This window comes from Ailuropoda melanoleuca, chromosome 1 (genome assembly GCF_002007445.2).
Source record: "Ailuropoda melanoleuca isolate Jingjing chromosome 1, ASM200744v2, whole genome shotgun sequence".
NCBI lineage: Eukaryota > Metazoa > Chordata > Mammalia > Carnivora > Ursidae > Ailuropoda > Ailuropoda melanoleuca.
Window position 1 is genome coordinate 122,679,982 of NC_048218.1, and position 23,523 is coordinate 122,703,504.

The 23,523-nt window shown below is 41.1% G+C and overlaps 1 protein-coding gene and 1 long non-coding RNA gene across 8 annotated transcripts in view; one reads left to right on the top strand and one right to left on the bottom strand.

Moving 5' to 3' along the window:
• Nucleotides 1-6,693, bottom strand: part of LOC109488664 — a 79,275-nt gene extending 72,582 nt beyond the window's left edge. The window contains exon 1 of the long non-coding RNA XR_002141588.2: nucleotides 5,751-6,693. This is a non-coding gene — a long non-coding RNA (uncharacterized LOC109488664). The remainder of the gene's footprint in view (nucleotides 1-5,750) is intronic.
• A 485-nt stretch (nucleotides 6,694-7,178) lies between these two features.
• The window catches only part of AMPH (amphiphysin), a 219,518-nt gene continuing 203,173 nt past the window's right edge, over nucleotides 7,179-23,523 (top strand). For 4 of the 7 annotated variants that reach the window (XM_019793769.2, XM_019793770.2, XM_034665784.1 and 1 more), the window contains exon 1: nucleotides 7,376-7,504. In XM_019793769.2, the coding sequence (XP_019649328.1) occupies nucleotides 7,438-7,504 (67 nt within the window). In that variant the 5' untranslated portion in view covers nucleotides 7,376-7,437. Of the gene's footprint in view, nucleotides 7,332-7,375; nucleotides 7,505-23,523 lie in introns of those variants that run through there. The other 3 variants (XM_034665790.1, XM_034665814.1, XM_034665808.1) reach the window with 3 other exon arrangements.

Sequence of the window (23,523 nt, forward strand, 5' to 3'; positions counted from 1 at the left end):
AGAGAGCTTCCTGGCCCCAGTTCATACCCCTCCCAGGGCTACCCTCCTCCAACGACTGGTGCGCAGAGGTTTAATGGTCCAGCCCTCATACACCAGATGGGGACTACGGGCGGTGGTCACGACAGAGCCCCCTCCCATTTTGGTCAAGGTTTCGTTAGGCCTGCCTGGCCACTGGACTTTCTCCTCTGCCAACCCCGCTTCCTCCTCCTGCCTCTCCCAGTTCAATGCTCTAGTCGGCTTGCACCTGAACCCCAGCCTCTGCTTCCAGAGAACCCCACCTGCAATGGGCTCCCTCAAAAGCTCCTGCTTTTTCTACCTAATTACGAAGGAAAATAAGGACAAATCATACACTTATAAAATACATTGTTTCAGAAGAAAGCAACAGATGAACACAGACTGTTCCCACTAATGAAAATCTTGTCTTTGGAAATTTGTTTGTCAGTTATTTGGACTGGGGGATACATTTTTCCCAGATGCACACTGCTAGGAAGAGAAAGGCTGGATTCTGTCTTGGTTTCCTGCTGTAACAAAGTAACACAACCTGGGCCTTGAAAGCAGAGAAATGTATTCTCTCAGTTCTGGAGGCTGGATGTGCACCACCAACGTGTGAAGAGGCCATGCTCTTTCTTCCCGTTTCTGTGTTTGCTGGCAGTCCTCAGCATTCCTGGCACGTGGGTGCATTATTTCATTCTCCGTTCCCATATTCCCTCTGTCTGTCTGCACGTGACCTCTGTGTGTGTCTGCATTGCTTCTCCTTTCTTTATAAAAACTAGTAAGGGACAGGCAAGGCTAGGTCGGGAGTGACAGATGGGGGCTAGTAACCAGGCTCCCAGAAATCCCAGGTGTGGAGAAATGTTATAGACAAGATATTAACTAGAGAGAAGGGAACAAAACAAATCCATCTTGTTTGTTCTAAATATAGATGAGACATTTTCATAATATTTAAAATCCAGCTTGTTTGTCTTAAATGTTATAGACAAGATATTTATCGAGGTCCCTGGTCAGTTTCCTATAAAAGACTGACCATAAAAGCCCTCAGGGGCAACCTGTTCTGGACCTCTCCCCCTCTTGAGAGCTTTTTTTTTCTGCTCTCAGAAAATGGGTAATAAACTGTCACTTTGCTTCACCCTTTTGTCCACGAGATTCATTCTTCAACAAATTCTTCAACTCCATGAGACAAGAACCCTGCAACACTGCAACATCAACACCAGTTATATTGGATTGAGGGTCCACCCAACTCCAGTAGGACTTCATCTTAACTTACACCTTAATTGCAACTATCAAGGCCCTATTTCTAAATGAATTTCATATTCACCAGTCCCGGAGGTTATGACTTCATCTCTCGTGGGAATTGTAAAGAAAAAATTCCTCCTGTGTGTTTCTTCTCTACTCTCAACACTTCTGGCCACCAAAATGGGGGGAGGGCTCAGGTGTTCCTAGAGCACGCCATTCTGCAATACCGCTGGGTGTCCTATAATTCAACACAGTCCTGACACCATCTACCTGGAGTTAGTATCAAATCTCACAGATTAAGGGCTCAGTCCCACTAGCCCGCACCCACCCCAGCCCACTTCAGACACCGACTGCAAGTCCAGATTGTCTCCTGTGCTTCTAACCAACAGATTATCAATCAGAGTTTCCCACATCTCTCTCCTTGGATTCAAACAATTGGCTAGAACATCTCACAGAACTCAGAGGGACATTTTACTCACTAGATTGCTAGTTTATTATAAAAGGATATCACACAGGAATAGCCAGATGGAAGAAATGCATAGGGCAAAGTATGTGGGAAGGGGAGTGGAGCTTCCACGCCCCTCCAGGCCTGCCTCTTTCCTAGCACCTCCATGTGTACACCAACGCAGAAGCTCTCTGGATCTAGTCCTTCTGGATTTTTATGAAGGTTTCATTACATAGGCATGAATGATTATATCATTGACCATAGGTGACTGAACTCAAATCTTCCCACCTTAGGAAGGTGGGGGGACTGTAGGCGTGGGGGGGGGGTGGAAAGTTGCAACCCTCTAATCAATGGGTACCCTAACAACCAGCCTTCATCCTCATAGTTTTCCCAAAGCCACCTCATTAACACACATTCAGATGGGGTTGGAAGGGGTTTGCTTTTGAATAACCAGACACCTTTTTTTGCTTTAACCCCTTGGGAAATTCCACGGGTTTTAGGAGCTCTGTGCCAGGAACAGGGACAAGGACCAAACATAATATTTCTTATTATAAATCATAATATTGCAGAGACTCAGTTCAACCCATGACCTATTGTGTCTTAGACTAGCTAACTGAAGCCTGTTTAAGCCCATTCATGTTGAACTATAGCAGTAACACTGAATGTATTACTTATAAGAGCTATTCCTACCATCCCCACCCAACCTGCCTGATTCCTTGGGGGCGGCTTGAAACAGCAACATGTTGGGGGTCTTTAGAGAAGAGAGGTGGAGTGAGCGGATTTTGAGAGGTGAGAATAGGTAGAAGGTCACGTGGCCTCTGGAGAGCTAGGACGCTCTACTGCAAGGGAGCAGGCAGGCTGATATTTGGGAGAACACAATCATTGGTACAGGCTTCCTGCACATAAAATCTTATCATGACCCTGGATTGGCCTCCTTAGGGAGGGGCTTTGGCTGAAGTGCAGTCTTGAAGTAGAGCGACATTGTGGACAATGTGGGGATCCAAGGACAATTATGGTCCAAGATAGGGCCTCAACTGTGCTGGTGGCCCCAGCTCTAGGAGCCGTCTTGGAGACAGAGGTGTAGGGGGTGGCAGAGGACAAGGTAAGGATGGGGGAGCGGCCACAGAAGGGCAGGCACATCTGGATAGCTATATTCTTCTAAAATACAAATATGGGCAAGTTGAACCAAAAATAAGTTCCTTGAACCAAAAGGTCTCTGCCAACATAAGATAAAATTAAGTATTAAGAGGTTTTGAAGTACATCATGGCTAAAAGGCTGGGGTTGTCCAAGCTGAAAAATGCCTGATAAAATAATCCAGATCTTGAAGCTATTAGGAGGGTATTCTCGGTCACCCAGACAGATGTTCTCATTGTCTCATTCTCATGTTCTCACCCACATTGCATGTGGAATTTTTATAGCTTATTTGTGGATAGAAAATAGCTTAAAATATTTGTAGGAACTTGTCCCCTTCTTCAGAAAGAGTTGCAGCTAATTAGAATTTCCATTTTGTTTTGCTCTCTGAACTCTCGATTGGCTTCTAAGCTATTAAGCGATGTTCCAGACATTTGTTTGGGATATGGGAGTTGTTTTGCATCTACTTTGCAAAAAAGCATCAAACACGGTGTCAAAACACGTTACAGTTATTAGGCAATTTAATACAATGTCATTGTTTTTTTTAGTGGCCAATGGCTCTGTCTATGAAAAACAAAGCTCTTGACTCCCATTTAGGATTTTGGGATGCATTAGTGATGCATTATTAATATAGTGAGGAGGTTGCTATTTCTAGATCTGAAAATTAGGAATAGAAGAGGGCAGTCATACTGGCAAAATTTAGCAAAAATGTATGTGGGACTGAAATATAAATAGTTGGAATAATTTGAAGAGTTGACTGTGAATCCATAGTTCAATGTTTTCACTTGAAGTGTACAAGAAAATTGGTCAAAATATGTATCTTTTTACAGGACATTCTTCTTTCACTGCTAGTTTAACATTTATGAGAGAAAATGAAATTGCCTCTGAGTCTTTGAACAAAGAAGTAAGTGCAACAACTACTCCTGATTTGGTTGCGGCCAAAATTCCAGTTAGGCTCTACCAAGTGTTTAAAGGAAATGCCTCCTTCATCAGATACAATAACACCAAGAGTTTGTGGCTAATTAGAAGATGTCGCATGTATCACAACTCTTATAAGTGCTTGCAAAGAGCAAGACACATTTAAAAATGAATTTAAAAATGTCCTTCCTTAAGGGTCTAATTGGACTTACAAGATATAAAGATAGGCAAGGAGAAAGCTCTGTGCCATTAAAACTTATGGAAAATGAGTTCTGTGATAACACAATAGTAATTCTGGGGCTATTCCAAATGATCAAAACTTACCATAACTCACACTTTTTACTTATCAACCAACCTGAAGTGCAATTTAGGAGGAAAGAAGGTAAACTTGGAAGTTAAAAATAATTCAGGAATTGTGTCTGGCTTGGATGAAGATTTGGAATTGGAGTCATGATACTTTCTATGAAACTTACCTGAATAAATGTTAAGTACAACTGGACACCTAAGCTTGTCCTCAACATGGGAAAAAATTGGCATTATTCCTCATTCATGGTGAAATCTACATGGAATGGCATGAGCCACATTTTTCCTTGACTGAGGATAAAAATGGGTGGGAACTAGGAGGGAGAAACATAAGCAAGCAAGAAATGTTGGCCCGTGGGCCCAGTGGTGTTGGGGATGAAGGAAATGCTCACAAAAGCAAGTCTCCTACAATTCTGGAGGCAGAAGGTGCCTCTAAGATCACTGGTCCTGTGGACTTCTGCTGAGTGCAGGGAGGTCCACAGGGCTGAAGATCTTCCTTAGAGACAGATGCAGGGAATAAAGGGGTAGCCTAATGGTTGGGGCTCTGGGTACCCCACACCCTCCACAACCAAAGAGGGGTCTACTTGATTATTATATTTGGGTCCTGCATACGATTTGGTATGAAAAAAGCCTCTACTGTATGGCATAACAATATTTAAACATCATTGTTGTTAGGGTCCCCTTTAACATGCTCCTGTTCCAGTAGCATTACTGCAGAAATAGGAGAAGAAATAGCTAAGGATGGGTTTTCAAGATCTAGTCTCATGTACACGTGCATTTTTTTCAACAAATATTCACAAAGCACCTACTAAGCGGCAGCTAAAGTGCTTCCTCAGTTTCCCAGGCTGGCTAGAATGACCCACACGGCAACCTGAAAATGGACACCATTTTACCTCTTAGCTGGAGGGAAATGATTTGATAAGTTTGAGCAGAACAACTTTGTAACATGCTCAGCATGTGTTCCAAATCGAATTATCAAGAAATGACAAGCTTCCTCTTTCCACCCACATTACAGACCTAGATTTGGGCATCTGAATGATGAGAAATGCTAGCTAGCCATTTGTAATTTTAGTTCAAAAGATATTTGCTGTGTGCCAAAAATTGGTGGGGGAATAACTGCAAGGAGGGACAAAGGGGCAAAGGCTGGTGCAGTGGGAACTCATAGCTTGGGCCCTGAGTAAGCGGAGGAAAAGTAAACTTACTGCTTTGAACTCTGTCCCTTGCTTTTTAGAAAGAGGGCAGTGACATCCACATGGGAAGCCATAGCCAGGCCCAACATGGGAGCAGAGGGGGCTCTGGAGCTCATAGTATAAAAGGGACCATGGACGGATGTGCTCCAGAACACTCTGGTGTAGTCTAGCATTCTGCAGCTTGTATCCTCATGGCAAGATCTCAGGGCACAACTGAGGTTCTGAAGCCCCCTGTTTTAGAAAGCTGATTCAATTCCTGGCTTCTGGAGGCAGTCTTTTCTACAGAATGCTGACCAGGAGAGGAATATTCTCTTTCCCTCCCTCTGAAGTAAACTCCTGTTTACTTGAGATGTTGGAAGTAGGGTGACTGACTCATCCAGGTTTACCCAGGATTTTCTGGCTTATGCCAGGCAAACGGGACGAACAGTCATCCTAAGGAAATAACAACCAAGAGAACAGACCGGGTATTTCAGCAATAAACCATTGCAAAAGTGAGTGGCTTAAAAACACTCTCATTTTGTTTACTCACCGCTCTGCCTTCTGCCGGGATCAGCCTAGCGGTTCTTCTGGTGCTCTTCCTGATGACTGCGTGGCTGCATTCAGGCGGCGGGCCAGCGGGAGGCTGAGGTTCCCCCCTTTCCACGTGGCCTCTCCAAGGGGCTTTTCACATCAGGGTAGCTGACCATTCTACACGGTGGCACGGGGCTCCCTCAGAGTGCCGCACTTGCCTGGCTTCTCAAGGCTTAGGCTGCAACTAGCACAGTGTCCTTCCACTGGGTCTTACTGGCAGGAGCCAGTCACAGTGTCACTGTATTATCAAGGTGAGGGGACTTCTCAAGGAGTATCAAGGGATGGTTCGTGGGGCGGCTACACATGGGACAGTCTATTCCCCAGGTGCATTGGGATGCTCATTTGGACTCACAGGATTCAGGTGCCTGATTCACCTCTGACCTGCTTGCTGGGCCCCCAGCCTTCCACCTTCGCACCCGCAGAGGGAACTGAATATGGATAGTTTCGCCCTTGGTCAGGGACTTCAAGAACTCGGGGTGAGGTATAGGACAAGGGTCTCCCTATTATTCTTATTTCTGATCAGCGTACTGAGGAGGCTGAATCCCTGTTAAGGTGGCCAGAAGGTCTGCACGAAGCAACAGGTTAAGAGGCCCGGGGCTTACAGTGTTGAAGCGAGGCGGGAAAGGATTCCGCCACGCAACACTTCCACGAAACAGCGTCCATGCCAGGGTATGGGCTCCAGGCAGGAATCACACAGATCACCAAAGCAGAGCGCCTTGCTTAAAGGGACTGACCCTTCTCAGCATGCAACCGGCCTACCTTGGGCCCCAAATCTCCTTTTAAAGTTTGAACAAGTGTGCGCATTGGTCCCCTCTTTACTGCAGCTCTAACCCCTGAACTGACTTGGTTTCCCAGCCTGCTTTCCTTCTTGGGCTGTGAGCCTCCTGTGGGCAGGCCCGGCTTTCTGGAACACACAGATGGGGAGGGGTGCACTCTCTGGACGAGCCCATCCCCCCCCCCACGTCAGAGCACCTACATTACTGGCTTCCCCATTCCCCCCCCCTCATCTCCGAGACTCTTTTTTTTTTTTGGCTGGAAAGAATGGGGCCGCTCTCAGCCTCCCCCTATACAAACTCCCCCCTGAAAGAACCCCGGAGCCGCCTCGGGGTTCTGGGACTGCTGCTTGGCGTCGCCCCCTTTCTCCTCCCAACCTCCTCTTCCACCACTGTCGGCACCCCTGGGGATTTTGACTTCTGGCTCTTCCCTCTCTTTTTCTCGCCGCCCCGCCCCGTTCCGCCGCCAGGCCCCGCGCGTCCCGCCTCCGCTCTGTCGCTTTAAGCCGGTCCCGGCGCTGCGCCCCTCCCTCACCCCTCCTGGCGCTCCTCCGCCGCTCCTCGCCGCCCCTCCCGCTCCTCCTCCTCCTCCTCCTCGCCCGCTCCTCCTCCTCCTCCTCCTCCTCCTCTCCCGCTAGTCCTAGCCGCCGCCGGCCCGCCGCCCGCTCCGCTCCTCGCAGCCTCCGGGACCCGCAGCCATGGCCGACATCAAGACGGGCATCTTCGCCAAGAACGTGCAGAAGCGACTCAACCGCGCGCAGGAAAAGGTCAGGGCGGGCGGCGAGCGGCGGGGCNCTCCTCCTCTCCCGCTAGTCCTAGCCGCCGCCGGCCCGCCGCCCGCTCCGCTCCTCGCAGCCTCCGGGACCCGCAGCCATGGCCGACATCAAGACGGGCATCTTCGCCAAGAACGTGCAGAAGCGACTCAACCGCGCGCAGGAAAACCGCCCGAGTCTCCCCGTGCGCTCTCCCCCCGCACGGCCGGCCGCTCTCCGCGCTCTCTCCGCTCTCCCGGGCTGGTGCGGGCGCGGGCGCGAGCGGTGGCAGGTGCGGCGGCTTGCAGACTGCCTGCCCCGGAGCCCAGCGCATCTCCCTGCCCGCGGCGCCCGCTCCCCGCTGGCCCGCAGGTTCGGGAGATTGCAGCAGCGGTCCTCCCTCCGGGGGGTTTCCTGGGGACCTGAGTGCAGCAGAAACGACTGGGGTAGCGCAGAAGCTACTCTCAAAACCTGGAGGGATCGGTACGGCTCATCACGGAAAACCAATGGCTTTAATATAGTGCTGTCGAGTGAATCCTGGAGTTCAAAAATCGAGATCTAGAGACACACTTCTTTTCTTTTTCTGTTCTCTTTTTTCGGGTCTCTCTCAGTGTGTGTCCCTTTTGACGCCAGTGTCCTCTGGAAGGTCAAAAATAAATATGACCCGAACCTAACAGTTCTTTGCACATTTCTGCACAAAGGAGGGCGTTTTATTGCATTAAAAAAAAGATCCGTATTGCACGTACAGGTTGGGTTTCCTAGTGTTTTACAAGCTCCCTAGCAAATTGGCCCCTCAGTAATTTATTTTTCTGTCGCAAACTGGGCACAGATGCACCCCAGGTTTACACCAAGCACAACCTTGAGCAGCTGAGGTCTTGTACCAGACTTTGGGCTCACCTGACGGCTGCTTGTCATCAAGACCTTGCCAGCACTGAGGTCTTCATTTGTGTCTCCAGTGAAAGGACATTCATATTGTAGCTTAAGCATTGTACTTGAAAATGAACACGCTCATTGAGCCCCATGGTTTGTATCCGCTGAACTGTATTCTCTTTCATGTGGCATTATTTTCCGTCTCTGGGATTCCGGGTGTTTAGTGTTTTCCTCTTTTACTGGAAGTCAGATTTGCCGCGTTGCTCAAAGCGACAGTGAATTTCCCTCTTCTGACCCTGGCTCAGACTGCTCCCCAGTTCCCACCGACCTCGAGGAACTGAGCAGAAGGGGGCACTGATCCCTTTGCGGAAGATCCCCAGGTCCAGAGGCTCTGTGGCTGCCTCCAGTCCCTCCCTCCCCACATGCACCCTCTCGATGCAGTAAGAGGATTGTATTTCTTTTAATATCTACCCAAGCTCATCCTCTACTAACGTAAACCTCCTCACTCCTTCAGCAGCTGAATTAGCAAAGCTTCCTGCCCTCTTCCAGTCCCTGCTTACTGGTCTAGAAAGTAGCTAGGATCCTCCGGCTTCCCTGCCAGGTGTTGCCATCATTTTTCCATTTTTCCTTTTACCCACTTGTAGGTATTCCTCCCACCCCCTCCACTTCCAGGTAATTACTTGAATCTTTGGTCTGAAGCATTTTATTGAATCCACTTTCCACTTTATTGATATAGTCTGCCTTTTCACATATTAAATTATTTCTTAATGTAGGTCACCAGCTGTTAATATGCCAAAAATAAATGAAAAGAAAATGTAATCTGTCTTACAGAGCGTTCAAGCCCTTATGAATTGTTGAAAACTCACTCTGTCATTACTAAGGTCAGGTGTATGTTACCACTGCAGTTGAGAATGGTGGTTACTTTTCCATGGGAGTGGAGGTCTAAGGGAGGCTTGCATAAGGATTCACGTATCCTATTTTCTTCCCTGGGGAGAGTTGCTGATGGAGAGTGCCTGCAGCACCATGTTTAGGGGCTTAAGACACTGAAAGGCTGAGAATATGGGTTCTACGGGTGGATACCTTCTTCCCCTTTCCTGAGCCTGTGCAGCACAAGGAAAAGGGCATGTGGGAATTCAGGAGAGGTAGCCCAGCCAAGCTACTGGAGCTAAACAGTAGAAGCTCCTGGAGAGTGGAAACCACAGACAGTTGCTGTTGCAGGCATTAGACCTCTCCCCCAGTGATTCCTTCCGTTTACATCTTTGGACGGTTCCTCTTCTCTGATGCACAGATGCTTTTTTGTAATATCTGTGTGCCACATGTGTTCTTGAGACCTCGGCCATTTTTACAACCAAATTTTCTCAAAAGAGACTCTCCTCCCATGACTTTCTCATCATCTGTGCTACACCTAACAGCTGCATGCATTTTAGCTCCAAATTCATGACTGAAGCTATTCTCAGAGGGGTCTTACAGTTTTTTTAATGAATTTAAAATACATTTGGTTCTTAGTGAAGGTCTGTGAAGGTTCAGTGGAGAAAGAGGGAGAAATATATAAGCAAGAAAAAAAACTAGTAATAAATTAGGACAATCATAATTCTACTACCCAGAAATTTCACTATCATTTGATGGGTATTCTAGTGAATCTTTTCCCATATGTACATATATATATTAATACAACAAAAACAGGCTCGTGCCTTTAGTTTTGTAACCTGTTAATTTCATAATAATCATGTTACATGATTGTTAATAATCATTAACATTCTTCGGGGCGCCTGGGTGGCACAGTGGTTAAGCGTCTGCCTTCGGCTCAGGGCGTGATCCTGGAGTTCTGGGATCGAGCCCCACATCAGGCTCCTCTCCTGGGAGCCTGCTTCTTCCTCTCCCACTCCCCCTGCTTGTGTTCCCTCTCTCGCTGGCTGTCTCTCTCAGTCAAATTAATAAATAAAAACTTAAAAAAAATAATCATGAACATTCTTGAGTATGTACATATTTTCTGTCAGCATTTTAAATGACTGAACAGTATTGGAATGCAAGGATTTTAATGAATCTCCTAATTTTGGACATTCAGTTTCTAGTGTTTCTGTATATAAATACAAATCCATGTGAAAACTTGTAGGGAAAATGGTTGCACATAGTAGGGAAAACATTTGCATACACCCTGAAGTATTTCCTTAGATAAATTCCTAGAAATATTTGTCAAAGGTATGTTTATTTTTATTATAGCTAGATTGCCTTTCAGAATGGTTGTATCTATTAACATTCTCACGAGGGGTACATGAAACACTTGCCAACACTGGGTAATAAAATTTAAAATGGTCTTTAGCTATGTCATTGGAAAAAAATTAGTTCCTATTTATTTCATTTGTTTATTAAAAACCAAACATTTTATATTCCTTTTTTTTTCCATTTATAAATTGTGTGTTTATATTTTTGCCCATTTTGTGTAGATTCTCCCTGTTCTGTGTAAGGGCAAAAAGTATTCTAAAGGTTACAAATACAGTTTCTTCCTCTTCTATTTACTTTTTAGTATTTTGATGATTTTTTTTCCTGCCATAGAGAATGTTTATGTTTATATTATGTTTGTGTTTTGTGTATATCTGCTTAAATCTATCAGTTGGCTTTGTGTGGCTTCTCTCTTGGGTGTTGAATTAATCGGGGCCCTGCCACTTGTAAATACCAGAAAACCCAATTCAAACTGGTTTAAGGATAAAGAGGAATATAATTACTAAAATTAAAAATATGGCTATTGCACATATAATTCTAAATGAGATTTTTAACATGTAAATATATATATTTGTATTAACCTATAAATGTTCTTAGACCTTAAATGTTCTTAGACCTATGTGCATATATAAATATACGCATATGTGTATTATATATATTAACTCATTTGATTCTATGAGGTAGGTACTGTTACTATCCCATTTTAAAGATGAGGAAGGCATTAAGTGACATGCCCAAGGTTCCACAGTTAGTAAGTAACAAGGGTGAAGTTTGAACCCAAGCATTCCAGTGTTTTCCCATTACATGATACTGCCTCTTACAATTAATGGAAAAGTCTGGGGTAGACAAACCTCTGACCTATTGGAACTTGGGGTTTAACCACAGACATTAGGGATCACATGCCTTCATCTCTGCTGTTCATTCTGTCAGCTTCATTTTGGGCAAGTTTTTCTCTCTTGGTAGCAAGATGGCCATCAGCAGCTCTAGACAAGAGCATCTTTTTCCTTCAACATTTACAGAGAACTCAGTATAGTTCTTATTGGCCTACCCTGGGCCTTGTGCTTCTCTCTGGGAGGAAAAAAATCTCTCTGGCCAAGGACCAGGACCATGGGTTGGATTGGGCCTGAATCATAAACTACTGCTGAAGCTGGGATGGAGAAGTTCCCCCTGGGCCAAATGGACTGCTGGTGAAGGAAGGAAGCTCAGAGTATAGAAGGGGAATGAATGCTGCACTGATAAAATAAAAAGTATCCACTGAGGGTGCCTAGTTAGCTCAGTCAGTTAAGCCTCTGACTGTGGCTCAGGTCATGATCTCAGGGTGGTGGGACTGAGCCCCACTGCGGCTCCATGCTCAGCGGGGAGTGTGCTTGTCCCTCTCCTCTCCCTTTGCCCCCCCCAAATAAATAAATAAAATCTTAAAACCAAGTATCCACTGAGGCATACTTAAAAGGCATTGTCTGTCCCATGTTTATATAAATAATCATATATTTAATAATTTATAATTTAACATTTGCTTAAAAATTTCCTACCAAATTAACATATGCAGTCTAAAAAATCAAATATAATAAAATAATGTAATGTAAAGGGGTTGTTATAAAAAGTAGCAGGCCCTTGTCCCCTGCTGTCAACCTCTAGTCTTGTTTCCTCAGAGGTAGCTATTACTAACCACAACGTCTCTGTAAAATATGTTTATATAACTACTTATTGATCTGTCTTTTCATATTTGGTGAAGCTAGGTAAAGATTTAGCTGTCTTACGTTCATCTCTTTGCTTCTACATCCTCTAGCATATATTACAGCAAAAACCGTAAGCTAAGGATTGTATTTTTAAAAATTAAAGTATAATTTTTATTGGATAAATTTTAAAAGTCTTAAGTATTCCACTTTGTGAATTTTTATATGTTTTGCATATCTGCATAGTTATCACCCAGATCAAGTTATGGAACGTTTCTGTCATACCAGGTACCCCATCATCCCTCAGCTTCTCCTGTTTTTTTTTTTTTTTTTTTTTTTTTTTTGTCTTTTAGAATTCCTTTAATTTAAATTCCTTTACTGGCATTTCCTTAATAAGCATCTTTCCGTGTACTTACTGGTAACTTTGATATCTTCTTTTGTGAACTCTGTTAAAGTCTTTTGCCTGTGTTTTTTATTTGGGTTCCTTGTCATTTTATTATTGAAGAACTGATTTAAATATTCAGGATATGAATCTTGTAAAATAGACATTTTGCAAATATTTTCTTTCAGAAAGTGATTTGTCTTTTTGCTTTCTTAATGGTGTCATTGGATAAACTGAAGTTTCAGATTTTTGTAAAGTTTTATCTGAGGATTAAGTTTTTCATTCAGCTTTCTGTTTTTCCTGGAATTAATAATTGCTCTTCTTTATTTGCTTATTTTTCTATGAACTATTTAGAATTATTTGTTCTTACCTCATCAGATCTTTCAATGTCTATCAATATTATTATCAAAGGCTCACTATATAAGATAATGTAATTGTTCTTTTTTCTTCACCCGAAGGACCCCTCTGTATCCCCTTTGGGGGCCTCTGCCCTTCTGCTGTAATCTGGGATGATATTCTTTATAGGCTTGCTATATAACTGTTATCCTTTGTCTTTCCTTGTCAGTGTTGGGGTCAAGGAAGGGACTTGAAGGTTCGTCTACTTTATATTCCCAGGCTTTCAGATAGTCCTCTTTCATCAATGTTGTGCTTCATCCTCACCCATGCAGTACTTAGCTGCATTGGGGTCTAAGCCTGAGTGTGTTTGTGTGTGTGACTGTGCAGTGAGAATTGGCTGCTTTTTCACTGGTTGCTCTGTACAGGTCCTTTTTTTTTTTTTTAAATTAAATTTAATTTTTTTTAACCTTTCTCTGTTTTCCTGAGTTGTTTCCATTCTTCCATCCTTATTTCTGCTTCTTTAAAATGTATTAACATGTATTAAACTCTGATCCACTAAAGATGCCTCCCCTGTGTTTGTCATTGTATGTTCATACCTTCTTTATTTCTTTACTATAATTTTAGTTGGGTTTTGGGTGGAGATGGAAATAAACACAGTCTATCTATATATCCATAAATCATTTTACTAAATATTTAATCCCTCTATGATTTATATTTTTGTCCATCTTCTTCCTTCTGTGAAATCCAGTGGCATTTATTTGGCCTTAACCATCCTTGACTTCTGTGCAGAATTTAAATTGGTGGAGAACTTGAAACATTTTGAAACATTTAAATGTTTTTTTAACATGACTCTTGTGAACAAAGAAACTTTTGGTATGTTACAATATGAATCTCTTTAGGCATTGTTTTTGTTTCTTTGCTTGTGTTTTGTTTTAATAAGGGAGTTACACTCTTTGAATTTTTTAAAAAGATTTTTTATTTATTTTAGAGAGAGTGTGTGTTGGGGGGGTGGGGGTGGGCAGAGGGAGAAGGAGAGAGAATTTTAAGCAGACTTCTGGCTGAGTGCAGATTTGGACTTGGGGCTCAGTCTCATGATCCCAATATCATGACCTGAGCCAAAACCAAGAGTCAGCCATTTAATTGCCTGTGCCACCCAGGTGCTGTAGACTATTTAAATTCTAAGGAAGTATCCAGTTTGATATACTTTGCGCCAGTTCATCTGTCCCAAGTGAAAACTACATAAACCTTAAATGCAATTTTTTTCATGTATTATATTTTCCTAACTAAATTGAATATGCTTGGGACACGGACTAGATGTCTTGTGAATTATACATATTCGGTGATGATGTATTGATTTGACTTTCTATGTTCTTGCTTGTTTATATCGCACCCCTGCAAAGCATCCTTCCACATTATTCTTTCTCTGTCTTTTGTGAAATTATCATAAGGGTTTCACTGTGTATCACTGTCATTTTCTATGTCATTTTGTAAAGGTAGTACATCAAATAAATTATTCTTATAGGTTCTATACATGGTAAGAAATGAAACAATATTAGGTTGAACTGAGCTAACTTGTCCTTTTTATAAGTCAAACAGTCAGATATTGGTAGAGTCATGTTTCAGCCCAATGTTGATTGTGTGGTATAGCAAGAAAAACGATGTTGTTTCCTCCCATATACCTAATTATGTGACGCTTGTGGGTCTTTAAAAAGGAAATTATTGCCTTGCTGATGCCTGCAGTTAGGTTTGTGCTCAAAGAGAAACGTGTGGACGGTGTTTCTGTGTGCATGTGCTGTGTGCATGTGTGTATTTATGTCATGTATGTTATATATAAATAGAATAGGAGAAGGAAGACCTTGCTCTGTCCAGGAGAGTCTTTCCATGGGACCCAGGGCCCTGTCCATAGAAGAGTATCTTTTATGACCACATTTATATCTGAAGACACTTTGAAGACAGAGTCTTTGAGGCAATCCAGGGTTTCCTCTTTCAAGGTCATCTGGAGACTTTTTTTTTTTAAGATTTTATTTATTTGAGAGAGAGAGAGAGAGCGCGCGCACAAGCTGGGGGGAGGGGCAGAGGCAGAAGTAGACTCCCCTTTGAGCAGAGAGCCTGATGCAGGACTTGATCCAAAGGTATCATGACCTGAGCCAAAGGCAGACGCTTAACTGACTGAGCCACCCAGGTGCCCCTGAAGACTTTCTTGTTGCCTGCTTTTACATTGTACAAGCTTATGCCTTCCCTTCTACTAAGATCATTTTCTCTCGGTGTATTAAAAACTTCCAAATTAAAAGTGACACAAGAATATTCTTGATAGAGGAAGGCTTCCTTCTTTCATTTAAAAAAAAATACTTAAATGCCCAGGAATCAATACAGTAGGGAATCAAAACTCAGATTTTAACACTAGTGAAATTACCATTCTCCTTTACAGGATAGCATATTGTATGCATGGTGTATTTATATGTGGGATTCATAAGTCATACTCTAGAAGTCAACATTGTCTGTGGACCAATACAACTTAAAATACCTGAAATACTTATATAAATAATATGGCCCAATTTACTTGGGGTATAAAACGAGGTACCATTTCTTTGAATATTCAAAGTAAATGATTTCAACACCCCATCCAATGTATGGTAAGAATCTCTTACTTCTCTTTGGGGTTCCTGTATTATGATAAGTTCAGCAACCCTATAGGGAGTTCCCTCTCTCTAAAGGAGTCAGTGGTTTTTACTCTGGCCTTATGGAAAATGGTCCCAGAACGGTGTCTAGCATTCAGGTGTCATTCTTGTCCCGTGGGGAGCACTGTAGGAATCAAGGAACGCAGTACCCTCACTATTGGCTCCCATAGTAAAGGCAGGGGCAGGAAGCCTTTCTCTCTAGGTTATCCTCAACTATGGTCACTCTGTGCTGCAGCATGTCGGAGCTCCAAATGTATGTGGTCTTTATCCATGGGTTTATCATTTCCAAATACATCTGCACATACACACACAAAGCTCCCCTGTCCCAAGATTTCCCATGATGCCAGGGTTCCTAAGTTAGGAAAGATTTGATATCATCACACACTGATTATCCATTCTATCCACTACACTCTATTCCATTTCTAAGAAAATTCTTGTGGGAGCATACCAAATTGATCTCAAGACTACAGTATGAAAATACTACCCTCGAGGATCTCTAGCATCTTTTCCTATATGTTGACTTTCTTTTGGGTCACTTCAGTCCATTCAGGAACGGGTGGATGTGCTTGTGTACGTGTGTGTGTATTTATGATTAAGTTTCAAACTCTTTTGGCTTTTTTTTTTTTTTTAAGATTTCATTTCTAAGTAATCTCTACAGCCAACATGGGGCTTGAATTCACAACCCCAAGATCAAGAATTGCATGCTCCACTGACTGGGCCAGTCAGGCACCCCGACTGTTCTGGCTTTTTAAAGTCTGATAATTTTCACCTTATTGTTCAAACACAATTTTAATTTTTTTTAACCATTTCTAGGGGCCATCTGAATAGAACTTCTAAGGAAATAAGGGCCTGTGGGTTTCTGTGAAGGGAATAACACATGTAAAGATTTCTTGTGTTGCAGATAAAATTTCCCAAATAATCTCAATAATGGCTAACATTTACATAATGAAAATGCCATCATCACAGAGTTCAAAAATTTACCCATGAAAGAATATAATAAGACTATATACACAGCATTATGCAAAATTAAAGTGACCATAATCACAATTTCTTGAGAACATATCCACGGGCCAACTTTTAATATAGAAATGCTGTGACTTCATTCTTATTGATTTGAAATCTAAGTTTAAGTGTAGTACTTAAGTAGATACATTTCTTGAATACATATTGAGCAAATCTCTTCTTAGGAATGATGTTGGATAAAGCCATGGGTAAGATCTTAGTTTTGAATTATTTGCTATGCTAAGGCATATATCAATTTTGATTACCCTGAAGCAACTTAAGACAGATGTACAAAAAAATCAGAGAACCACCATTTTGATCATTTAATCTTAGTCTCATGTAGTTATTTAGTTGAAAGTTTACTTCATACATGGGAAGAACCAGAATATATCTATGCCATACTTTTTTTTTTTTTTTTTTACTTAAAAGTACCTACAATAGGGGCGCCTGGGTGGTGCAGTCGTTCAGTGTCTGCCTTCGATTCAGGGCATGATCCCTGCGTTCTGGGATCGAGCCCCACATCAGGCTCCTCCACTGGGAGCCTGCTTCTTCCTCTCCCACTCCCCCTGCTTATGTTCCCTTCCTCACTGGCTGTCTCTCTTTCTGTCAAATAAGTAAATAAAATCTTTAAAAAAAAAAAAGTACCTACAATAATTTAATAAAATACACATTGGCCCATGCATATATGTACTCTTGTTATAGCACCTAATACTGAGTAAAGGCTAAACTTACTTACTCTGCAAGTTACGTATTCTATTGTGAAGTCCACCTGGTAGAATTCATTAATTCTTGTAGAGTCATTTATTAAGAATCTAATGCGAGAGAGACACTTGCTAGATACTTGTAATATAGGATCCACAAAGCCATCCTGGTTGAGCATATTGACCAGCAGGAGTTGTAGAGAGATAAACCTTTAAACATAATGATAACTACATGGTTAGTAATGAAAAATCATAATTAAAAATTCTGTGGGGAGGAAAAAAAAATTTTTGTATAAGTAGGGAACACACCTAGAGTGAGGGGGTTGGACACACCCACCCGAAGAAGGTAGATGTTAAGCCAAGATCAGAAGGATGTGTTGCAGTATTCAGGCAAGAGGAATAGGGTAAGGGTAAAGGTTAGTGATTATGGGAGTTGGGAAGCATTCCATATAAATATGGAATAAGAGCTGTGGAGACAGAAATAAGAGGTGTGGACTATAGATATCAGAATCAACTCTTCACATTGGCCTTATAAATGATCCTCTTCTACCATTTGCATACTCTGCGAGGCAAAGTGGACCCTAATTATTATCGTCCTGTTGTAGTAGCAATCCCAATTTTGTGAGCTCAGATTTTTACCCTCAAATGTTGAAGGGTTCTTGTGGGGTGAAGTTCCTCCTTGACACAGAGGCAAGACACTGGTTCAGAGCTGACTTGCCCTCTGAACTATGCATACATACAGAGATCATACATAGTCATCCAAAGATCCTTTTGTACAATAGCAGTAAACTCCAATCGAATCTGTTTTCATTAACTTGTAGGGTCTCTTATCCCAAACCATCAGAAATTCAAAATAAAAATGAAAGCCGTCACATGGCACACATCTACAAAGACTAGTTTGTCTTTTGAACAAAGGTTTTGATCAAGAAGTTTGATTGCATGTGGATACCCAACATTTAATGAGGAGAGACAGAGACAGAGGGAGAAAGGATGGGGAGAACACACATGGTTAAGGTGGTACCAAGTGGACTTTCTTGTGGGCATTGACTTGATAATTTTTCTGGCAGTGGTCTTGAATTAAGGAATGATCTGTTGGAGGTGATTTGCAGCTTGGAAGGAATCAAATTCAGAAGAGAATCATTTTGTAGCAGACTTTCTCTTCCTCGATGTAGTAATGGTTGCTAACGGTTGAATAGCATAGATAGTCTAAGCCTTGGAAGGATCTCCCATTTTGTGGTAGCACAGCCTAGAACAGTATGATACCTTTCACACACCCTGTAATTCCTCAATGTTTGAGACATCTGTTACAAGAAATCTTGCCCCTTTAACCTATGTATTTCTGTAGTAAAATATCAGTTTCCTGCCTGCTCTCTGTTCAGTGGGTTCTTCTTTGCGTCTCTAGGAAATGATGTCCAAACTGCCCCCCCACCCCGCCCAAGGAAATGCATGTGGCTGTGGAGACCACTAGCATTCTTAAACAGTGGGTTAGGACAGGAGAGGGCTTTCCTGGGAACCTCTGTCAGTCTCTAATTGCTCCTGTTCAGTGTAGAGAATAAATCTAGAAATCAAGTACCTCTAGCCCAACGTTTTCTCCAAGTATAGTCAGGAATATTTGAGGGAAGGGGTGAGTTAAAATGTAGATTCCTGGGCCTAGTTACAAACTTACCATGATCTCTTAAGACTTGGGAATATGCATTTTTAATAAGTTCTTCTGGTAATTCAAAGGTTCAATGAGGTTTGCAAAGCACATTGCTTTAGAGAAAGGAGTTTGGGTGAGATTTTATGGTGACGTATAATCTCCTAGGTCCCTTCCAGGGTTCTAATATGGCAAGTAAGCCTACCGCACAGTGGCTATAATTTTATCTCCAATGTAGTGAAGAGAGAAACGTGAAAAGCAGTACCGTTATGGGATACTTAAAAACTAACCTTATACTTAAATTTCAAAGATACCAGTCAGTTTGAAATAATGGAAATGTTTCATCAAAGGACAAATGTCTTCCTTGTCAGGAATGTTGTATAGCATGGAAGGTTGGAGTCTGCATAATCTGATTCTCTAAAAAACAAAAACAAAAACAAAAACCACACACACAGTATAATTTTGGAGTGATGCTAGTTAATGCATCAATCACAGAAAGTGGAAATACCTCAACAACCTGCAGCATATTTTTGGTCAGTGACAGAGAAGATGAGGTGAGTTTGAGAGATTTACTTATAATTGCATTGATTTCATCTGTTTTATCATGGAGTTTATAGTAATGAGATTGCTTAAGTGCCTAGTAGAGAGTGTGGTCAAAACTCGGAGGATGATTTTAGTCTCCTGTGGAAGAAGCTCTATTTGCTAGGGACTAGACCATTTGATTCCAAATTTAATTTTTTAAAAATATTCTGTTTAGGATTTATGTGTCTATATTCTTAATGGATGTTGTTTTATGGTATTCTTATGATGTCTTTGTCTAGTTTTTGTGTCTGAGTAATAATGGTTTCAAAGAATGACTAGGGAAGTGGCCCCTCCTGTTTTTTTGGAAGAGTGTGAAGGATTGGCATTAATTCTTTTAATATTTGTAGAATTCACCATGAAGCAATATAAGCTTCATTTTTAAAAAAATTTTTGGTAAGGTTTTTGATTGCTAATAAAAATCTCTTTGTTTTACCTCTGTGCAGATTTTCTAGTTCCTTTTAAGTCAGTTTTGGTAGTTTGTGTCTTTCTAGGAATTTTCCATTTCATCTAGTTTATCTAGTTTGTTGGCATACAGGTGTTCATAGTATTTTTTTTTGTGGTAGTATTCCTTTTTGTGTTTGTAAGATTGGTTGAAAAGTCAGCTGTTTCATTCCTGGTTTTAGTAGTTTCAGTTTTCTCCCTTTATTTCTTGGCTAGTCTAGCTAAAGGCTTGTCAATTTTGTTAATCTCTCCAAAGAACCAACTTTGGTTTCATTGATTTTCTCTGTTCTTTTTATTCTCTATTCCATTTATTTCCACTCTAATCTTTATTTTTTCCTTCCTTCTTTTTGCTTTGGGTTTAGTTTGTGTTTAGTTTAACATGGAATGTTAGGTCATTGATTTGACATCTTTTTAATATAGGTGCTTACTGTTCTAAATTTCTCATTAAGAAATTTATCTGCATCCCGTACATGTTGGTAGGTTGTTTTCATTTTCATTTTTCTCAAAGTATATCCAATTTCTCTTATGATTTTCTTTGATATATTGTTTGATATATTTTTGAAATATATTGTTTGAAATATATCTTTGAAATATATTGTTTGAAATATATCTTTGATATATTTCTTTGATATATTGGAGTGTGTTGTTTTATTTCCACATGTTTTTTAATTTTCTAAATTTCCTTTCTATATTAGTTACTAATTTCATTCAGTCATAGTTGAATAATATATTGTATGTGATTTCAGTTCTTTTAAATTTGTTGAGGGTGCGTTTGGGTGAAGATGGTCAAAAGGTACAAACTTCCAATTTTAAGGTAAAGAAGTTATGGGTTGTAATGTATTGCAGCAATGATAGTTAAATACTATATTGTATATTTGAAAGTTGCTAAGAAGGTAGATTTTAAAAGTTCTCATCACAAGAAAAATATTTGTAACTTTGTGAGATGATGGATGTTAACTTGTAATCATTTTGCACTATATACATCTATCAAATTATTAGGTTGTACATCTTAAGCTTATGCAATGTTACATACCTAATTGTATCTCGGTAAAACTAGAAAAAATAAATTTATTGAGGCTTGTTTTATCGTCTAACTTATCATCTATCCTGGAGGATGTTCCATATCCACTTGAGAAGAATTGTAGTCTACTGTTGTTGAATGAAATATTCTATAGATGTGTGTTAGGACTCCTCAGTTTATAGTGGTGTTGAAATCTTTTATTTTCTTGTTGGTTTTCTGTCTAGTTGTTCTATCCATTATTGAAAATAAGGTATTGGAGTCTTCAACTATTATTTTTGAATTCTGTGTTCTTCAATTCTATCAGTTTTGCTTCATTTATTTTGGTGTACTTTCATTAGGTGCATAAATATTTCTATTTGTTGTATCTTCTTCATGAATTGACCTTTTTGTCACTATAAATTATTCTTCTTTGTGTTTAATAACAGTATTTTTCTTAAAGTCTGTTTTGTCCGATAATAGAGACACTCCAGCTCTCTTTTGGTTACTGTTTGCATGGCATATCTTTTCCATTCTTGTACTTTCAACCTATTTATTTCTTTGAATCTAAATTGTGTCTCTTGCAGACAGTATGTAGTTTGTTATTTTTTATCCATTCTGTTGATCTCTGCCTTTTAATTGTAGTGTTTATTTCATTTACATTTAATGTAATTACTGATAAAGTAGGAGCTAGGTCAACTATATTTCAATAGTAGTAGTAGTAATAATAATAATAATAATAAATAAAATCAGTATGCTAAAAAGAAAAAAATTAGCCCAATTACTGTGTTTGTTTTAACATGTAAGTGTGGCACATGCCCACCACAACTCCACATTCCTTATACACATGTTTAAAATAATTATTTTGATCTAGTATTTCAGGGCTAATAAAATTTCTTAAATTAATTCAGTCTTCGAGTCACTGTAACCTACTGTTTTCTAGTTGTCCATCCCACAGCAGCTAGTGATCTATATATAGAGGTGGCCCAGGTAAATGAAGAGGGAATCTTTATTGAAAGTGACCAGAAAGAAGTCTACACTGATCCCCAGAGGACATTAGAGAAGACCCTTTCAGCATGTGCATAGAGCAAACTCTTTGGGGTAACATAGTAACTCTGCTGACTCTCCTGTCATCACTAAAGACACTGATTCCTCAAGTTGAAATAGAAAGACTATTTGTATGTAAGTGTGTGTGTGTGTGTGTGTGTGTGTGTGTGTGTGTGAATGTGTGGTTTTTAAGGGAACTTTTAGAATAAGGTATGGCATGCATGTATTAAGTTGCAAAAATCTTAGCTGTACAGCTTGGTAAAATTTTATATATATATGTAAAATAAAATGTGTGTTACTGCCACACAGATGAAGTAAAGAGCATTTCTAGAACCAGTAGACTCCTTCATGCCTCTTCCAAGTTAATACTTCCTCTCTTCTCACTTCCTCTTATAGGGAGCTGCTATTCTGATTCTACTCCTGTAGGTTGGTTTCACCTGGTCTTTATTTATTTTTTTGAAGATTTTATTAATTCATTTGAGAGATAGAGCATGAGTGCCCACGAGCAGGGGTGGGGGAGGGGCAGAGGGAGAAGCAGGGGCTTGATCCCAGGACCCCGAGATCATGACCTGAGCCGAAGGCAGTTGCTTAACCGACTGAGCCATCCAGGAGCCCCTGGTCTTTATATTTGTATAAATGGAATCATACTGTGTGTACTCTTTTGAGTCTTTCTTTTTTCACTCATCATAATATATGTAAGATTCATCCATGTTGCTATGTGTAGGAGTTCATTCTGTTTTATTCATGAATAGCATTATACTGCACAATATCCCCCAATGTAGACATCCTCCAGTTGATAGCCATTTGGTTTGTTTCTAGGATTTGGCTCTTATGAATAATTCTGCTGTGCACATTCTTGTACGTGCCTTTTGGTGGTCAAGAGCACTCATTTCTCTTGGGTTAATACCTAGGAGTAGAATTACTGATTCCTCAGGGTAGATGTCATTTAGCTTTAGAAGATACTACCAAATAGTTTTTGAAAGCAGTATACAAATTTGCACCCCCATCAGTGTGGCCGATGGAGTTGTGTTTCTTCATTGCTATATCTGCATAGGACTTGTACTGCTTAATGCAAAAATGGTTTTATCTTTAGGATTTTACACATAGGAACATTTCTCTTTCAAGAACCTGTCAATATTTAAGTTAGGTGGTGGTAGAGTGGTCACCGGTTTTAACTCACAGTACAGTTCACATGAGCAGAGGAAATGTACAGGTGGGGTCTGTGTAGTTAGAGTGTGGGGCCAGAGATTGTGTGCAGATAGTGGGCAAAGGTTCTGTGGTGTGCTCTGCTCTGCCTCCTGTCCTCTGGGAGCAGTGTCACTGGCCCACAAGTGACTTTCTCTGAGGGTGTATGTGGTTCAGTAACTTATGATCTGCATCTCTGGGCTCAAGCAAGGCCCAGTGGCATACTCCAACTGACTCAGCCTCATCTTGGTTTCTCTTGGCAGTGTATGTTCCTCTGCCATCTGGCTGGACTGACTTTGGGCTCTGATCCCCAGACATGTGGTCACTGCCACAGTAACCGGCCTCTCTTCCAATCTGGCGAGTTTCCTGGCTGCACTTCCAAGAAACAGTGTATTCACCACATCAGTATCAAGGGCATCTTGGGAAATTTAAACCTCAGGGTTTCTTTCACCTGGTG